This window comes from Salvia hispanica, chromosome 5 (assembly GCF_023119035.1).
Source record: "Salvia hispanica cultivar TCC Black 2014 chromosome 5, UniMelb_Shisp_WGS_1.0, whole genome shotgun sequence".
In the NCBI taxonomy this organism is placed as follows: Eukaryota; Viridiplantae; Streptophyta; class Magnoliopsida; order Lamiales; family Lamiaceae; genus Salvia; species Salvia hispanica.
In genome coordinates this window covers 12,956,896-12,975,590 of record NC_062969.1, presented here as the reverse complement: position 1 = coordinate 12,975,590, position 18,695 = coordinate 12,956,896, and the positions used below count along the sequence as shown (strand labels likewise).

Genomic DNA, 18,695 nt, shown 5'->3' with positions numbered 1-18,695 from the left:
TAGTAACTCAAAATCGCTAAAGAATCACAAAAAAGTTGTGATTTATTACTACTCGGGCCAGACAGTGAACCACTCCAACAAGTAAATAAAATAAATAAAGGCGGGTCAAATTATGAATTATAGTATCTTATGTTTAGGCCAAATCATAATTAATTTAAAAATATTGATTCATTGCATTAAATATGAATTTATGAAAATTTGCGTGCTTTTTCTTCAAAAATCACGTTTTAAATGGGAAAGGTGTGTCTCGAGGTATATTTATTTTGAAAAGGGAAATGGGGTTTAAAGCAAATGTCGTCTTCTAAGAAAATTAATGGAGTATTTTAAAAAATGTTTTAAAAGTTTAAGAAAATATTTTAACATAAGAAAGAAAATTTGCAATAGTCACAGTCCCCACCCAAACAAAATGTTCTAAATATAGATATAAATTTGTGGAGTGGATGCCAAAAGCATCAAATGATGGAGGATCTAGTCTCCATGAAATACTAATCCAAAATTTGGATATATCATAGATGTCGTTTAATGCAACAAACCCTCATTTGGCTGCACTATAACCCCCACCCGAGGCCATTTTTGTTTTCAAAATACCATCAATATTCCTAAATCTCATTTTCTTACTTCCAACTTGGGGAAAGTAAACGGTCGAATTCGAACCCTAGACCTCTTTGTCACAAGACGAGGTCGCACTATTTGGTGTTCAGATCCTCGAGTTTTCACCCGTTTTCTCTAGTGGTCTGAACCCCCCAAGCACGAACGAAAGAAGGAAAAAATGGTTCGCGTATGCAATGGCATAATCACATTGATAAACTTTCTAACACTCACGGTGTCATTGTGCGTGATTTGCACATCTCTATGGCTATACATGAAAGGCAGGTCGTGCGAGAGGTCGCTGCGCGTGCCTCTCCTGGTAGTGGGAGGTGCGGTGATGGCCGTGTCATTGGCGGGGCTGGCGGGGTCGTGCTGGCGCGTGGCCTTCTTCATGTGGCTGTATTTGATCTCGCTGTACGTGTTGATGGTGGGGCTCACAGTGTTTACATTGTTCACGATTGTGGTGACCAACAAAGGTCGAGAGATGCATTGTCTCGATTTGGATGGGAGAGTGAGAGCGTGGGGCATTATTCATGGTGGCTCAAGAATTATTTGGTTACCTCTGATAATTGGGACGAGATCAGGAGCTGTATGGTGATTGTCAAGATTTGCAATGTTATTGAGAGTAAAGGTGATGAGTTTTACAAGCGAAAGTTATCTACAATTCAGGTATTTTTTTATCATAAATTATTATTTGGAGTAATCGGTTTCAGGATTGGTTGGGTGTAAATCCACCAATTGTATGTAAAATCAGTGTCTAAATACACAAAAACTCATATTCTCTGAATTTAGCAAAATCAAAATTGACGATGTCGCATAGCAAAGTTGTCTTTATGGTAGCAGATATAGGTGGTACAAGTTATGCAGAAAAGGATTTTTTAAAGTTTTAAACTTTTAATAATCAAGTCAGTTTTAGTTTTGTAAAAAAATAAAAAATATATGAGCGATTATGTATGTAGACACTAATTTTAATGATTACAAGAAAAATCAGAATTCGCTATTAGTTGATAGATTCACGTCCAATAATCCTTTAGCGGTTAGTTAAGGTACTTAAATAGACAAAAGTATTGAATAGTAGTAGTCTTTTACAAATGAGTTCCTACATGACTATAATTAGGAAGCAAGAGTTTAAATGAGGTTTATGTTTATTGCCTCAATATGAAGCAAGAGTTTAAATGAGTTGAACCTGTATGAGATCGATTTTGAATAAATTCCCAGAAGTAATTCAGTTGTTAAATTGATTTTCAATAATTTCTTTATTCTGGTGGACATATAGCACCTCTTGTTGACGATAAAATTCGATTTTTGCTCCCCAGAACTAATTTTTTGCGTTCGCCCCTGCATGCATGCAGTCAGGTTGCTGCAAACCACCAACTTATTGCGGCTTTGAGCTGGTGAACCAAACAATGTGGAAGATTCCAGAAAAGGGGCAGGCAGTGGCCAATCCCGATTGCAGAATATGGCGCAACGACCAAGCACAACTATGCTTTGGATGCCAGACGTGCAAGAAGGCGGTTCTAGACAACATTAGGAGAGAATGGAAGCTGCTTGCCCTCTTCAACTCCTGTGTTCTTCTCTCCATTACAATCATTTACTCTATTGGTTGTTGTGCTCTCAGGAATAATCAAAACGACCACGACTGCAAAAGGCACAATAACTATCACGTTTGATCTTCTCTTTCAAAATGGTAATCTCATCGTTTCGAAATACCCCTCACATTTACAGTGAAAAACATATACTAGCAGCTTTCTAGCGCTATGTTATATGCAACTTGCTCCCTATTTTCAGTTAATGTTGGTTACCACACAGGACGAAGGGATGATATATAGAGATACTTAGAATAGGTTTTGGTTGTAAAATAAATACACCCTATAATATATGGCCAATTGTTTTTTATTGGTTGCATATAAGTTAGTCACTTGTTGTGTCACAAAATATTAAGTACTGTTTTGATTGTACAAGATTTCTAAAGCATACACTAGTAAAGAAATTCATTCGCATTTTGCCTCGTCATTATGAAGGAAATAAAGAAAGTGTACAAATAAACCCTATAAAAAGGAGGATATTACAACTGATGTCGAACTCGGCAACCTCATACAATAATGTCCAAGCTCCTTGCCGCTAGGACAAAGGCTCTGACTATCTTACCGTAAAGATGTTAAAACTAAATGTATTGCACCAAAATATTAATCATTAGGGCCTTTTGATTTAATAGGTGACAAGATACAAGGGGCCTTATTTTTAAGCATATTCAAAGATGTTAAAACTATATGTATTGCACCAAAATATTAATCATTAGGGCCTTTTGATTTAATAGGTGACAAGATACAAGGGGCCTTATTTTTAAGCATATTCAAAGATGTTAAAACTATATGTATTGCACCAAAATATTAATCATTAGGGCCTTTTGATTTAATAGGTGACAAGATACAAGGGGCCTTATTTTTAAGCATATTCACATGAGAAACGAATCGTGCGTACCTATATGTTAAATACACAGTTTGGACGAATTCTGATTTTGCTCACAACTTTCGAAAAGATTGTATAGGTATGTAGCAAGCTGAGCAACATCGAATATCAGAACGCTGAAGTTCAAAAGAGCCATCAGAGTAAATAACTTGTAATTTGGTGAAATTATTCGTTGAATTCTTAAAAAAATGTAGAAACCCCAATACAAAAATGTTTTCGGTTCACCTTATTAACTGTGGTGTATTATGTGAAGTTCGGATCCATATCTCCAGATAACGTACAGTAAACTATATTAGTGTACAGACGTTCAACGGCCTTTGCATCACAGTTTCGAATTCTGATCACTTTGAGAGAACTGCTCTCGTAAAACCCTTCTCATCACCTTGTTTGTAGCTGTTCTTGGAAGAGAAGAAAGGGGTATGAGATCGGACACCTGCAAATTTCAGCCTCTCAGAAGATCGGTCATCGATTAAACAAACATTACTCTTTTTTGAAATTTTTCGCAAACCCCAAATCGACAAAGAAAGAGTAAAGTTCATGTATTTGAGACAGGTCTAAAAGTTCATGTCCAAAACCAGGAAAAAAAACAGAATAAAGTTTGTGTGTATTTGTAAAGAGGGTATATATTGTACCTTGAAGAGAGGGTTTAACTTCTTTTGAAGGGCTGAATTGAAAATTTTAGCCATACTACTCGAGTCCAACTGTGGTTTGTCAGAGTCCTTGAACACAACGGCAACTACTAACCGCTCTGGTCCTCCACCGGAAGGTGGCACCCCAATTGCTGCTGTTTCCAGGATATCTGGACACACTGCGTTACATATTCGCTCAATCTCAACCGAGCTAACCTGAATCGAGAAAACAGAAGAACCATCAGCAGTTTACATCCCGCCTTATAGATCTAGGCTTTGAGTAGTGGATGTACATTATTTCACAGTGCATATGGTTCTAAGCACAGAAGCTCATTTATATTTCCCGGACTAGAAACACAGACCACGCCATATGCAATTCAGTAAATTCCAAAATTACAGCACTAATGAAACAGGCTTGTGAAGCTTCAACTCACCTTTATACCACCAAGATTCATGGTATCATCAGCACGGCCATGTGCGCGGTAGTAGCCTTTTGACGTACGCTCAAAGAGATCGCCATGTCTCCTGAGAACCTGTGAGGAAATCAGCTGTAAAGACGCAGAAGATTTCGCCATTGATACAAGAGATGTATGGAAGCAAAAGAATTCACCTTTCCATTCCAAACTGGCATGTCCTTGAAGTATACACTATAGTGGTCAGCATTCAGTAACGAGCTAGATGCTCCAAACATGAGCGAACCAAGGGCTAGTTCACCAGTTCCAGGTTGGTTTTGTGGCTTTGAAGAAAAGAACAATAAGATGTTAGTAAAAGTTCCGGAACAGAGAATAGAGTGCAAATGTTTGATAGTAAATTAGTAATGCCTCCTTTGTTTTCCTCTCTTTCACTCTCTCTATCTCCAGATGATCCATCTTTTACCGCATTTCATTAAAGGTAAAAATTTAGTCCTTTCCTACCTAAGTTCTTATTCTATTCCTAGTTCTTAATTACACATCTCAGTCTACGTATAAACTGACTACTCCAAGAAAGCTATGTATGACTCCAACTTATATTAACTGCCCATATCATCTGCAACAATCTTTCTCAGCAGGTGGATTAGTTCTCTAGTTCATCTTCCTAAACAAATAGCTGACTGTAGCTCTCCTACCAACATTTAAAAAAAAATTGAGCTATTTTTATAATCTAATCCACTGGCCGATTAATAAATCACACCTGGAGGATTTTAGTTATAAGAAAAATGAAATACAAGAGAAAGAAGGATTGCTAATCTAGATTGGATATATGGGTGTAATATTTGCATGCTACAATTGGGTATTGCATGAAGTTGTGGGCAAACTCTTGTGAAATGAAGGAGAAAAACAAAATCTTCTGTAGCACACAACTCATCAAAGCTGCAAAATATGAAATGAATGGAGTATGTTGGATGATGAAAGCCTTATATGCATGAAATCAACTCAATATATAGAAGTTGGCATGTCCTATGCTGTCATAAAAAAAGAATCAATCACCTAGTTGTGAGTTGGCATGTCCTATGCAGGAAACTTTGAATATCCATTCAACAGCTTGCAACATGTAAAGTTAGAATAGAATCCCAATTCTTGAGAAATTATCTAATTTATCGTAGTTCTAATTTAGCTCTAATTACATTGATATTTTTCTCCTTTAGATTCAGATTATTAAGCATTAAACCCTTTCGACTTTGTTTTCTCATTTTACTCAAATTTCTGTAATTCACAAATAATTAACAAAGTGAAAGGATTTCATCATGCAAACAATGAAGATGGTGGCAAGGACACGGAAATAGAAATGGTGGATTGCATCATGCAAACATGAAGATGATGGCAAGGAAATGGAAATAGAAATGGCAGATTGCATCATGCAAACATGAAGATGATGGAAAGGAAATAGAAGTGGTATACATGTGTACTACTACAGTCAATTTTTCAGAGGTACTTACAATCGGAAAGCCATCATCCCCAAGAATAAACAGACTGCAGCCCATGGCAGGTGTGCTAAAAGCTGCTAGGGATTGATTTTGCAACAAAGAACCAGTAGCAAATCCACCGCCTATTTCAGTGCCACCACAATACTCAACAACAGGCTTGTATTGAGCTCTACTCATCAGCCAGAGGTATTCATCCACATTAGATGCCTCACCAGTGGATGCATAGCAACTGCAGCAGAAAATAATTATTCAACTGCATAGGTTTTATTCAAGGGTAAATTAAACTTTTAATCCTAAACCTTTTTTTTCATTTTAACAAAACTGTGCTGAACTATTCATAATTACAATTTAATACACAAACTATCAATCAAATAACAAAAATATCCCCAAGTTCAATTTCAGTTGTCAAAGAAATCATGTGACACATCGGATGCTTGCATGGAATTTTAATCAATTTTAGTATTAAATGAGGAGCAGAGTCAGCTGATACGAACACAGCGTTCTTATAATAATAAAAAGTTGAAAGTATAATACTCGCTAGCACTCAGCAACGCAATGCTTAAAGGAGAGATGATACATAACAGTGCGGACGGGAGAGGTTTATGAAAAGGCAGTGAAGGGCCAACGAGCAAGACAAGATGGGTGCTGTTGACAACCCAGGACATTTTTGTTCATTTTTTTAGTTCATGCATTTCATATTTGTGAATCGTTCAGGGGTTTTTTGTTATTACAGAAATAATTTAGGATTTTTGTGATTTACTCTTAATTCAATATTTAGTAATTCAAAAAGTATCAACTAAATGTAAATGGGTTGCAAAAAGTTAAATTCTGGTGTGATTCCTAGCTCGCTCCACTCATGAAAATACATCTTATTTACTTGTTCCAACCTGAAGTTGACTTCAATCTTCAAAATCATTTCCAAACTACAAATATTTTAACATTTTCATGCACATCATAAAATTATTCTCAGACTATTAATTGTTTTTTAAAATCTCATTTTATGATTAGTTCACAATGATGAGACAATTATATTGATAATCAACCAAACGGGTTACAAGTCTAACAAATATGTTCCCATTTGTTTATCCCAAATATAAACAATCTGTTTTAGTAGCTTGTAAACATATATGGAAGCACCCTTAAAAATCATTGAATTTATTTTTCTGGATATGAAACTCTATTAACAGACAGTTCACCATATTGTACATAATCTTAAGAAATTGCAAACGAGACTTCACTAAATTTAAGCCAATAATGAATATACCATTTTTTTTATAGTAGTCCAGATTTGAAGTGTCAAGCCTAAACACTAAATTCCCAGCAGTTCAGTCTCCTAGAGAATTGTAGAAGCTAAGTTCGCAACATGTAAAGGAAAACTAACACAGCAATAAACCAGTCAAAATACTATAACCAATAACTTATTCTACTCAAATCCAAAAAAAAATCATAAACAAAACAACACAGAAGTACAGAACAAATGGTAAATATAATAAAATAACATATTAATAATATGAGTTATAATTAAATTCCACCTACCGGATGGTTGACCAATCAAAAGAAGCTGTCGAATTTGCAGTTTTCCATGCCCTCACAATACTAGGTATAACACCAAGCATTGTCACTTTAGCATCCTACAAAGTGCAGTTTGGATTTAAAATCAACAATAACAGATGGTAAATACCGAAGCAAAAACAGGTCTTACTCCCTAAGGATCACAGAGAATAAGTAATTCATATGCTTAAATACTTATTATAATTTTTCATAAAATTGTTGCCATAGCTATAAACACATTTTTGAATCAAGAAACATAAACAGGATTAAGGTTGATTTTGATCCACCATACTCTAGCAAGTTGAGAAGATATGAACCTTTATCGGCTGAAGGAGTTTTCTTCTGAACCTTAGGATATATGCCTCCCTATTACATAGTAGTAATTAATAGAGTATGAAGGAGTTTTCTTATCAGCTGATATGTGGAACAGATAGAAAGCCACTTGCATACTTGGTTATGGAAACTTATAACTTGACAATTATATTAAGTTTCGAAGCTTAGGACATTTTCTCTGGCACCTACATCCTCTTATGACTAAAAAATTGAAGTCTTTAACTCGGATTTCTTCTCTAACTACCTTAACAATGATACAAAGAACAAAGGGGCATCAAATATCACCTGCACAAACTTGGCAAATCCAGAAGCAAGGGGAGATCCATTATATAGAGCTATTGAAGCCCCATTTAATAATGAAGCATAAACAAGCCAAGGACCCATCATCCACCCAAGATTAGTTGGCCAAGCAATTACATCACCTTTGCGAATGTCCATGTGACACCATCCGTCAGCAGCAGCTTTAAAAGGTGTGGCAACAGTCCATGGTATTGCTTTTGGTTCCCCTAATTCAGAAAGACCGTTGTTTATAAAGACATTTCTCTATATTTAATAAACCCCAACATTATTAGAATAGAAGAGCTTCAAGGCTTCTCAAATATTAAGTAGAAACTGCAAGTCTCTTAGCAATTTTAAACAGAAGAGCTTCTAGATTTTCAACTATTATAATAATGTTGATGAATGACAACATGTTTTAATACCCCAAATTTTGTAATGTGTAAATTATATCCATGTGGTCTGCATCTTAGATGGTTCAGCCAAACTACAAAAACTAATTCACATGTCTCAGAATTGCAACTAATAATTTCCATAAAAACCTCTCCCAGTGTCATAAAAGTAGTGTTTTAAGGTAAGAGAAATGGTGGTTACAGTGGCACAAGTGGAGAAATGGGTGATTAGGTATGTGGGTAAGCTGCAAAATGGGACAAGTCTTGGGTGGTGAGGTGAGAAAAAGGTGGTGGGGTCAATTCCATAAGTTTGAGTTCATACAACATAACAACAATGCCACAGTGATTGTTGAGTTGCTGAGTTGCACATATGCCAGATAGATATGGGGCAAGATATTTGTTTTTAAACAATAGTTACTGCAAAGTTGCAACCAAAAGATAACTAGAGTAACATTGTACTGCCAATGCACGTTTCAATATCATGGTACTGCAAAATTGCAAGTAACAAATAACTAGAGTAACTTTTTGACCGGAATGTACCTGTTGTTCCTGATGAGAAGAGAATATTTGTGAATGCTTTAGTTGGTTTTTCCACAGCAATAAATTCAACTTCTCTGCAAGTGAACATTTATGCTAGTATGAGAGCTTAAAGATAGTGTGATATTCTTATATGTTCTGATAAATGTAAGCACGACTGATTTTGTCTATTTAAAATGATGTAAAATCATTGAATGTCAAGATAACTAATACCATTTCATCTGCATTCACAGTATATATATCCAACCAATCTACAATCATTAAAAATGTCGTCTTGCATGATAAATGCTAAGTATAATATAGAGAAATACAGAAATTAGCAGGCTCACCTGGAATCATTGGCTCTCTCAAGAAAACTCTGCCAGGAAATGTCATTATCACGTAATGTCTTGCTGATACTGCAGCCTCTACTGGGAATTACAATTGCTATCGGTGATTGTGCATCAACAACTCGACTGCAGTTGTAGAACAAAAGTATCATGAAAAATAACACATGGAAGATTAAAATATCTATAGAGTATTCAGAGAATTGGCAAAGGCTAGATATGGAGAATGCTTATGATAAATAAAAGGCCGGAAATAGCTACATATTAAATAAATTCGAACACTGGCACTTAAGTTTTTTATGTTAATTTTCATAACTACATATAAAATGTGTATTCCTATTTCCTATGATCTTGTCAAGCTTTTGTAATAAACGTGGACTTTGAATTTGCAAGTAAGATTGACATGGAAAGAGTCATTTGTGCATATTCTACTCAAGTTCTATATGGTACCAATCGTCGTTGATTTGTACAATAATAGTTTAGAACATCATACAAAATAATTAGGCAAGTATAGGATAGTAATGATTTGGGTTTGATTCTGTTCCATATATTGTAGAGCTTGTATACAACTCTAGTTGTAAATAAAAAGGGGATGCCCTCCCTTGCCTTGCCTTGATTGCACACACACACACATGAGAACTAACCTGTATAATGGAAGTTCTCTACCTCCTCGAACAATGACATCCTGGGATTGAAGGTCCAAATTTGGCAGGATTAGAATGAAAGGAAACATGAAAAATATACATCTTACAGCAAAAACACATAATTGTCACCATAAACTAAAAAGGATCTTACCAAACTGATGCACGAAGCTCCTTGATTGTCATCTTATTTAAAGGTAATTCATCATCTCCTTCATCGCGCCATATGACAGCGACATCATCAAGGGTCCTCTGATCACTCAATGTCAAGCAATTGTTTGCTGGATTAGAAGTTGCCGAGGGGAGCCAAATACCACCTGGTTCAGCAGGATCCTCACGCAAAATGCATTCAGGAGGAGTTGAAAAACGGATACCCATTTTGACAAATAAAGTTTTCCAATAAATCTAATAAACAAAAAAGAAGTGAAAAGAAAAAAATGAGAAATGGAGAATAGGTGGCATAATAGTTACGAATCAAACATCATGGTGACCAATTAAATACAACCTCAGGGTTTGAGACAGAAAATTCCTGAAAATCAAGGAAGCTTGAAATAGGATCCACATATTTTGACCCCAAGAGTTCTTTTCCATGCTCTTCCAACAGTTTGCCAACATTAGTCATATTTGCTCCATCACTGTGCAGAAGACCAGTTTTTTAGGAACATGCCGAAAATATTACATAGACTTAGTGATGTTTCAAGTATACTTATATGTTTTGTTTCTGTAATTCAAGTCCAGATGTCTAAGCCTCTGAGAGAAATCTAATTCAGGTGCTAAATTTTCATGATTTTACTGATACAACACATTCAACTACCAAACATCGTGCCGCTGTCTTAAGCTTGAACTTGAAGGTTTTCCACTTACATCTGATGCATCTCATCAAACGCCTAAACTTTGAGTTATATGATGAGTAATTTTGCAAAAATTAACATGCAATTAACATGACTTCCTAATTAAATCGTTTAGCCACACTTTGCTGTAAGCTGTCCACATCTAAAATCCATTGATTAATCATTCTTACTAGCAAAGAGTGAAATAGCTACTCAAAGCATTTCCTAATTACAGAAATATAAGCATAACTCCACACCAATTATAGATTTAGGAACACACACAAAATTCCAAAAATAAAATAAGTAGCAATTTTACGCACGGGCGGGGCAACCAGGCCGGAGGATCAGGTCCGAAGTGTTTGTAGCAGCCATAGTACATCATCTGATGAAGAGAAAACGGTAGGTCCGGTGTGAGAAGGTTTTTGGAGATGCTCTGCCATGTTTGGGAAGTTCCGGCTCCGTGAATTTCGAGGATTCCGGCCAGCTGGCGGTGAAGTTGATCGGAGGCTTCCTCAGATATGCCCAACGCCGCTATATCGGCGGCGGTTACGGCGTCGAGCGACTTGTAATTCTCAGTTGCCATTTGAGAGAGAGAGAGTAGCTGTAATTGGCTTGCAGAGAATGATTAAGTAATTAGTGAGTGAGGGAAGTTAGCTGATGGGTCACCAAATTTTCATAAGCAGATACAAATGATTCATCAGATACGTAAATCTTACTCATTTATGAAATAAAAACAAGTGTTTTATTGATTGAGAATCTTATTTGCGTGTATTAATTTTTTTTAAAATATTAGTATAATGATTTTAAAAATATATATTTATAAAATAAAAGGAATAAATGAATTTTAAATTCTGATATCTCAAAATAAACAATATACTCCCTCCGTCTCAGTTTAAGAGTCACATTTTGCCATAAAAGTCCATTCTAATTTAAGAGTCACATTTAGAATCTTCCATATTTGGACATAACATTTTACCTCATTTCCCATTATTCATCAAAATTACACCCAAATGTTATTATCTACACAAAAAAAAAAACCTAAGAGTTAAACCATCTCACACTCCACCAACTCACTTCATTTATTACACACTCCACCAATTTCTTGAAACCGTACCATAACTAATTGACACTCCTAAACTGGGACGGAGGGAGTAATATATTCTTTCCGTTCTATCACAAGTGATTGAATTTTTATTAGATACAATCGTATTTATTGAGGTAATTGGAAAAATAAAATAGGAAACTGAATAAATTACAACATCTGAAAAAAGGAATATCAATCACTTGTAATAGAACGGATAGAATATATTTCGTGGACATATATCATACAAGAAATAAACATATGAAATTTATTGTTAAAGCATCGCAATAAAATCGAGTAATGAATTTTCTAATTAATAGAATAAGTTTGACAATAAATCTTTGTAACTGTTAAGATTTACAAGCGCATAAATTAGATCAAATGCGTAAATACTCTCAAAAGGATGTTTATAATTATTTACTGAATAGTCTATGAAATCAATATTTTGATATAATTCACTTCTTTACCAGTTTAAATTCTAGTTTTCTTTTTTATATTGTTTATTAGTTCTATAAGATCCTCCGAAGTGGTAAGCCTTAACCGGATGTGTGGTAACAGCCTAACAGGTAAAGCCCAAATCTCGTCCCTGTCCGGGGAGATGTTAACCATCTCTCCATTCTACGATGCTTGTAAAGTCATGAACTTTCGATATAGTTTGGTTTATCTTTATTGTATAATATTTTTTATTTATAATATTATTTCAAGACAATAAAAAGTGCATTAGAACCATATATACAAATAAATACGAGATTATTGTGAGCATGAAATTCTCGTGAGTATGTTAGATTACGGTGGGCATGTGATGCTTTATTTGAGTAAGCATAATTTGTTTTCTTGTGAACATACGATGATTTATTTTTATAAGCATCACTTGTCTCCTCGTGAACATAAATTTTTGCGAGCATATAATGCTTTATTTGAGTAAGTATCACTTGTCAACTTTGAGCATACTATGATTTATTTTTATAAGCATCACTTGTCTCTTTGTGAGCATAAATTTCTTGTGAGTATATTAGATATTTGTGATCATATAATGCTCTTTATTTGAGTAAGCATCACTTTTCTTTTTGTATGTATAGGATTATCTTCAGCATATGGGTTTTTTGTCACCATATAATGATTTATTTTATAAACATCATTTGTCTTCTTATTCTTGTGTGAATAAGATTATCGTCAGCATGTGAGATTCTTGTGAGATGCTTTATTTTTGTGAGCATCACTTATCTTAAGCATTTCCTAAGCATATGAAATTCTTACTAAGTTACATAGTACTTACATAAGCTACATAGATTGAAAAGTTACGTAACAAGCAACATAGATATAAAAATTAGTACTTCCTCGGTCCAAACTACTTGAGTTGTATTCTATTTTGAATTGACTCAAATTAAATTGAGTTATTTCCTTTTTTATTAGCTAAAAAGAATACATTTAACATTACTTACTTTATTTTCTCTTTTGCTTTATTTTATCTACATTTAATCAACTAAGCACAACTTTCTAAAGTATCTCATGCAGAAAAAAAAGTATCTAAATAACATTAAATGGATGGAAACATAACAAAGAACAAAAACTGAAAATTACAGTACATGCTAAGCAACATAAATTTTACTAAGTTACATAATAAATGGGGGAAAAATGAAAGTTACATATACAAATTTTACACATTTAGGGGTTAGACTTAGGCTCAATTTAATTAAATTTGGCATGATTTTAGTCTATTTTTGTCTAACATTTTATCAATTGATTGTTTAGATGAGTTTGTTGATTTTTAAAGAAAAATTGCTGAAAAAAAGCAAGTGAGTAGGTGCAAAAAAAAAGAAGAAATAATGTGATAGTAAAAATAGCAATGTTTTATAAACTGGACCAATGAACGAACTAACAAAGCCACTAGTTCATGGTTTAACCGATCAGACCGATTGAACCACTAGTCGAACCATTATATTGTTGAAAATATATATAATTAAATATAAAGTAAACAAAAATATGCAATAATATTGTAATAATAAAATATAATTAAAAATATATCACATTCTTATCTATAACTAGTTATACATATAAATGAATGAATCAAAGTCAGTAGAAGTGGCAGTTCACTCTCACAAAAAAAGATATAAATAACACTAAGATATCTATCTATACAACATATAAAAAGAGAGTTTTGGGAGATTTTGAATAATTATTTTATGCTAAGGGTTGTAAATGCAATTAATATAAAACTTAGAAATTAATTCTAATAAATACTATATAATCCTAATATAAAATAGTGAGGGATGGTTACGTGGGTGAGTGGCACCACTAAACCACTATCTTGCTCCCACTTTCAACCCATACTTAATCACCCCAAACATTCCATTCCAACTCATTGAAATGATATTCAGACTGTTGGCGCCAACACGTGGTGAGCTAGACAAGTGGGATAGAGCTGCCAAGGCTGCAAGCCATATACAAGTTCTTTTACATATGCTTATACGCGTAAAAGTATTTGCTTTCGATAAATATGTGACACGTATTCCTTTTGTTTGCATGCAGGAATCAAGGCGCGCCAGAGGGACTGAGGGAACAATATTATAAGGTTCTTATCTATAAAATAAACGATGCTCTTCCATATCCTTCGTTTCCAGCACTTCGAATTTTGCGAATCTTTTTTCTTCAGTTGAAAACAAATTGCAAGTGCTTACGGTGGGAATCGGTGGCGTTGCCTTGGTTTCAGCCTATTTCACATATTCTCCAGAAATTGCAGCAAGGTAGCTAAAACGCTGTCGTGTATGCGTTTCATAAAGTCTCCTATTGCCATGTTTTATTCTCTCACATCTATTTTACGATTCTTGCACTACAAACTATTTCAGCTATGGTGCTGCCTGCCTCGGTTCTTTGGTACACATGCGAATGCTCGGTAATAGTATTGATTCAATGGCCGATGGAGCAAGAGGGGTTATCAAGTATGTTTTCGGTCTTTTTTCTTGAGCATTATAAGTTCTTAGGTGGTTTGGTGGCCTAATTATAAAGTGTATGTTGAGTTGCTACCATTGGTCGTTGCTCGTGCATTTGCTGCTACTTGATCTTCAATCGGAAATTTGTGGTTCCCGTAGTCTTGGTGATGGTATTCAATCGATGGAATGTGTAAGGCCTTTTTAGCGTATCTCATATTGTTTCGTCCACAGGATTTAAGTGCCCGACTATGGATTCATGCCAGTGGCGGATCCAGGAGGGGGCGGTCGCCCCTTCCGCGCGCCGCCGCTTCCCCTTATCCCACCCCTTATCCCACCGGAAAACCTTCATGGTCGCCCCCTCCCTTGGCTGCTGCCCCGAAGAAGAAGGCCAAGACCAATTCTTTTTCTAAGCTACTAATTATTGATGTGCGGACCAATTCTTTTGATTATTTGAGGTTGTAAGAAAAATTGTGTGGTATGAATGTCGGGGAGGAGTTTTCTCTCTACTTCTCTTTCTCTGGTTTTGAACGATAAAAACTTAAAAAGGGAATAAGGAGGAGATGACTTTCCCATTTCATTTTTGACTTGGTCAAAATAATAACTTAACAGTACACTACTGATAGAGGAAAATACACTACTGATAGAGGAAAAGAGGAAAAATATAGTACTCCTACAATCCTTTATTTTTGTTCTCTTTTATACGTGGCAAGACATGGGTTAAAATTAGACAATTAAACCATGAATCATCTTAATTAGTTTAGTAGTAATAGTAGAATGTTTTATGATTTATTTTTATTCACGGTAGATAACTCAATATTTTTAATTTGTAAGACAATATTAATCCAAAATTAAACTTGGAACTTAAGTCATTTCGTTATAAATATCTATTCAATTATTTGCAAGTCATATTTATAGTATTTGAAATTAATGTGATAATCCATACTTCCCATTTATTCTATTATGTTTCTTTTTTTTTTTTGTTTGAAAGAAGAACATTGAAATTTTTTTATATTTTTTCTAATAACTAATCATGTTATTTATGTCAAATTTGATATTCATATTATTTTTTACTTAATATTTCTACGTCTAAAAAAAGTCTCATATTTTGTTTTACCCGCCAATCACTCTATATAGCCTCATACTGAAAGAATTTTCAAAATAAAACAATAATAATTATGTAAGCCTCATGCTTAAATAAAAAAAATATAGTAGTATATCAAATAATAACACATTATTTTTGGTGTATTTTGAGTATGTTTTTGTGAAACCGAAGGATAATTGCGTAATGGTAATTCCGCCCCCTCCATTTTTAGTTTCTGGATCCGCCACTGATTCATGCCCCTTGATTTGATCCCGATGCTGGTCGGATTCTTCACGTACAAGATTGCCACTTTTATGCAGGCGATAGAGGAGGCGGTGAACGTCGCTGCCGGAAAATCCGAAACTTGATTCAACCTATATGTAGATAGTGATGAGAATTCTTGAGCATGGGAATTGGGATATAATCTGTAGTTCCCTACATTATTGTAAATGAAATGATATTGTAAAATTTGTTGCAAAAGTAATGCTACATCTTTCTTATATTTCACATAGATATCTACTTAGAAAATTAGAAAGATTTGTACAAATTATAAAACCGTACGTTGTAGGAGTACTAAAATGGTAGTTATGCCTATATACTATAATGCCATCTTATTGATTTTTTTAAAGAGAAAAGATAAATGTACATAAGTTGTACATGTATCTAATATCCTTAAATTTTTAAATTTAAGTGAATTTAATTAAAATTTAGTTTTATTATTTATTGTATTATATGTAGCAATAAGAAAGAAGTGATATACAAAATTTTATGTCGAATTGTAACATGATTTCGAGCTCGATTTGAATTGATTATACAATATTTAGTAAGAAAATATTTTTTTGCTTAAATATACAAATATATAAGTAAAAATTTTAATTTTTTTCGAAGTATTGCAAAATGATTAGAATGAAATCTATTAGGAGTATAAATCAACTAATGTTTATATAATGATTTTTAATGTAAAATGTTAAAAAAAAAGTTCGGTTATATTCGTATTTTATATCAATATTCATACAACATCGTATTTGTTTTTAATATATATGACTTATTGGTATATTTTTTTTCTTTTTAATTATATTTTTTGTTTCTTTCCATCCATTTTTATCCATTACTATGTTTTCTTTTTTAGATTGATGTTACTGTAACACCTCAACCCCTCCAACGTACACATTTATAATTTATAAATATTCTCTCTGTCTCATTTAAAAAAGAAATGTTTCCCAAAATAGAAGCAACATACATATAACCATATAATCATACACAATTTCATATCCATATGCATATATTAATTGCATCACCATCCACATACTATAATTACAAAAATTTCTAATTCAATCCATATAACCATAAACATTAAATATCACCAATCAACAATTCCATATCTCAATCAACAATTTCATATCTCGATGCATATGCCTCTCTATTGAATTTATTATTCTGTGACAAATCAAGCCTGAAATCTGCCCGGGATTCCTCTATGACCCGAAGGTCCCTCTGTAATTGGACTCATTGGTCCCTCTGTATTTGACCCGAATGTAATTGGACTCATTGGTCCCTCTATGACCCGAAGGTCCCTCTGTAATTGGACTCATAGGTCCCTCTATGACTCGAAGGTCCCTCTATATTTTTTTTTTCAGATCCAGGACAAGACTGTCACAGATACTCTTTAATCATATGCTTTGAAAAAATCTGATGTCATATGAAAAACATATCCATTACAGCTATCATATATCCATATCATATTTCATCATCAATATCAAATAACGTATAAATGTATTCAATATAAATTATGTAATCCAAAATTCACTCTCAACACCAATATTGAAATCAATCATATAACGCATATAAAATCAAAAGTGTGATTCATACCCACCTGATTATGTCGGATAATCTAATCGAGCTTTGATTGTGATCTACAATACTCAATCCAATTAAAATATTTCTTCGAGTAAAACAATCTCTCCCTGATTTTATTTTGTTCTCCACTTTTTTTTATACTTCTAACTAATCTATCTTATACACTCCTTTTCCGTCTCCCCCTTTTTTTTCACAAAGTATGGCTATCCATTTCAATAAGAAGCCAACCGACGTGTGAAAAGGTTTTATTATCTTTATCTCAAATATTTGTATGATTGACACTTAGTTGCTCGATTATAATACGTGTTTGTAGCACCAATATTTACTATGATGACATTGCATGGAAAAAATAATATACTATAGTTTAAAATTATCCTTTCATATATTTCTACTGTAATTTCCTCTCTATTAGTAATATATGCTATTCATTTCTATAGAAAATATACATAAATGTTTGACTTATTTCCAAAACAACTTTTGATTCCTTTTCCTATGTATATACACGTATGATATTAAATGAGGAATATATATATATTATACTAGCTTATTTCTTTACCTAAAATTTTCATATTTAAATACATGCCTTTATAAATAGTATATTTCATGCACATTTTCTCTTCAAGCACACATATTTAAATTATAAATATAATATTTAAAACTAATTTATAATATAGAGGCATATTTTGAGTTAGGGATGTCACAGTTACCACCATTTTTTTCTTTTTATTTTTAATAATTATAATTTTTTTCATTAGTAATGATTAGATTTTTAGTCCATCTATGTTACTTTATAGTTGATCCATGTTAAAAACATTATGTTGAAATTATAATTGGCTAATTTTAAATTAATTTTAATTTTAAAGTTAATGTAGTGTATAAAGAAGTTAAAAAAATGATGAGTAATTATCCATTGTGTTTAATTCGTTATTGTGATAGATTTTTATCTTACTACTTCATGATTTAATGTTTAAACATTATATTACTATGTGATTTGTTTCAAATTTATTATGCTTCAGATTTGTATAGATTTTTTATTCTCATAAAACTAAAATTGTTACTCATATTATTCATTGTTAATATTGATTCTAATTTTGTTTAATTAATTTAAAATTTAAAATTTAAAATTAATATTTTAAAATATATTAATCTGCGTGATACTAGTACTATATAAAAGGGGAGTTTTGGGGGATTTTAGGAAAATAAGAGGAATTTTAGTGGTATTTAGGGAAATGGTCATTTAAAATAGATATTAAATGAATTAAAAATATATT

At 33.3% G+C, this 18,695-nt stretch overlaps 2 protein-coding genes, 1 long non-coding RNA gene and 1 other non-coding gene across 4 annotated transcripts; 1 reads left to right on the top strand and 3 right to left on the bottom strand.

The window, feature by feature from the left end:
* Positions 1 to 98: 98 nt before the first annotated feature.
* On the top strand, positions 99 to 2,493 carry LOC125188893 (tetraspanin-8). Its single transcript, XM_048085983.1, is given in 3 exon segments — positions 99 to 1,064; positions 1,067 to 1,257; positions 1,941 to 2,493. Coding segments are annotated over 3 exon segments (804 nt in total). The 5' UTR covers positions 99 to 769; the 3' UTR covers positions 2,259 to 2,493.
* Positions 2,494 to 3,179: 686 nt separating this feature from the next.
* LOC125188891 (probable acyl-activating enzyme 17, peroxisomal) lies at positions 3,180 to 11,140 on the bottom strand. The gene is given in 13 exon segments (XM_048085980.1): positions 3,180 to 3,490; positions 3,690 to 3,902; positions 4,121 to 4,219; positions 4,297 to 4,422; positions 5,602 to 5,818; positions 7,126 to 7,220; positions 7,759 to 7,979; positions 8,682 to 8,755; positions 9,008 to 9,133; positions 9,649 to 9,798; positions 9,800 to 10,050; positions 10,151 to 10,280; positions 10,796 to 11,140. Coding segments are annotated over 13 exon segments (2,076 nt in total). The 5' UTR covers positions 11,059 to 11,140; the 3' UTR covers positions 3,180 to 3,379.
* Positions 11,141 to 12,051: 911 nt separating this feature from the next.
* LOC125191447 lies at positions 12,052 to 12,183 on the bottom strand. The gene has a single exon (XR_007171130.1). It is a non-coding gene; the product is annotated as a U6atac minor spliceosomal RNA (small nuclear RNA).
* A 4,627-nt stretch (positions 12,184 to 16,810) lies between these two features.
* On the bottom strand, positions 16,811 to 17,616 carry LOC125190878. Its single transcript, XR_007170987.1, has 2 exons — positions 17,441 to 17,616; positions 16,811 to 17,256 (listed from the first exon to the last, which is right to left on the bottom strand). It is a non-coding gene; the product is annotated as an uncharacterized LOC125190878 (long non-coding RNA).
* Between the last annotated feature and the right edge of the window lie 1,079 nt (positions 17,617 to 18,695).